The 512-nt window shown below is 56.4% G+C and overlaps 1 protein-coding gene across 1 annotated transcript in view; it reads right to left on the bottom strand.

Annotated features, from left to right (window-relative positions):
• The window catches only part of EMH_0083840 (uncharacterized protein), a gene marked incomplete at both ends in the record, with an annotated part of 3,401 nt that overhangs the window by 2,023 nt on the left and 866 nt on the right, over positions 1–512 (bottom strand). Inside the window, one exon of the mRNA XM_013500685.1 lies at positions 211–512. Coding sequence (XP_013356139.1) covers positions 211–512 — 302 coding nt within the window. The remainder of the gene's footprint in view (positions 1–210) is intronic.

The following is a 512-nucleotide window of genomic DNA, read 5'->3' as shown; positions in this document are numbered from 1 at the left end:
TTTGCTGCTGTTACTATAGCTGTGCTGCTGCTGCTGCACTTATTGCTGCTGCTGGCTCTGTTGCTGTTGCCTCTGCTGTTGCTGCTGCTGCTGTTGCTGTTACTGTTGCTGCTGCTGCTGCTGTTGCTGCTGCTGCTGTTGCTGCTGTTGCTGCTGCTGTTGTTATATTGTTTTGAGTGCAGCAAGAAGCTGATGTTCGCGCTGGAGCACCTGGTGCAGGTAAGCTGCTGCTGCTGCTGCTGCTGCTGTTGCTGCTGCTGCTGCTGCTGTTGTTGCTGCGGCTGCTGTTGCTACTGCAGCTGTTTCTTCTGCTGCTATTGCTGGTTCTGCTGCTGTTGCTGCTGCTGCTGTTGCTGCTGCTGCTGTTGCTGCTGCTGTTGTTGCTGCTGCTGCTGGCTGCTCCACTGGGGCCAGTGACTGAGTTGGTGGGATGTTTGCTTTTGTTGCTGCGGCTGCTGCTGCTGCGGTTGCTGCTGTTGCTGCTGCTGCTGCTGCTGCTGCTGCTGCAGTGC

The sequence above is a fragment of the Eimeria mitis genome, genomic scaffold, assembly GCF_000499745.2.
Source record: "Eimeria mitis Houghton genomic scaffold, Emh_scaff5737, whole genome shotgun sequence".
Classification (NCBI taxonomy): domain Eukaryota; phylum Apicomplexa; class Conoidasida; order Eucoccidiorida; family Eimeriidae; genus Eimeria; species Eimeria mitis.
The sequence above is the reverse complement of the archived record's forward strand: the minus strand, read 5'-3'. Positions and strand labels throughout refer to the sequence as shown.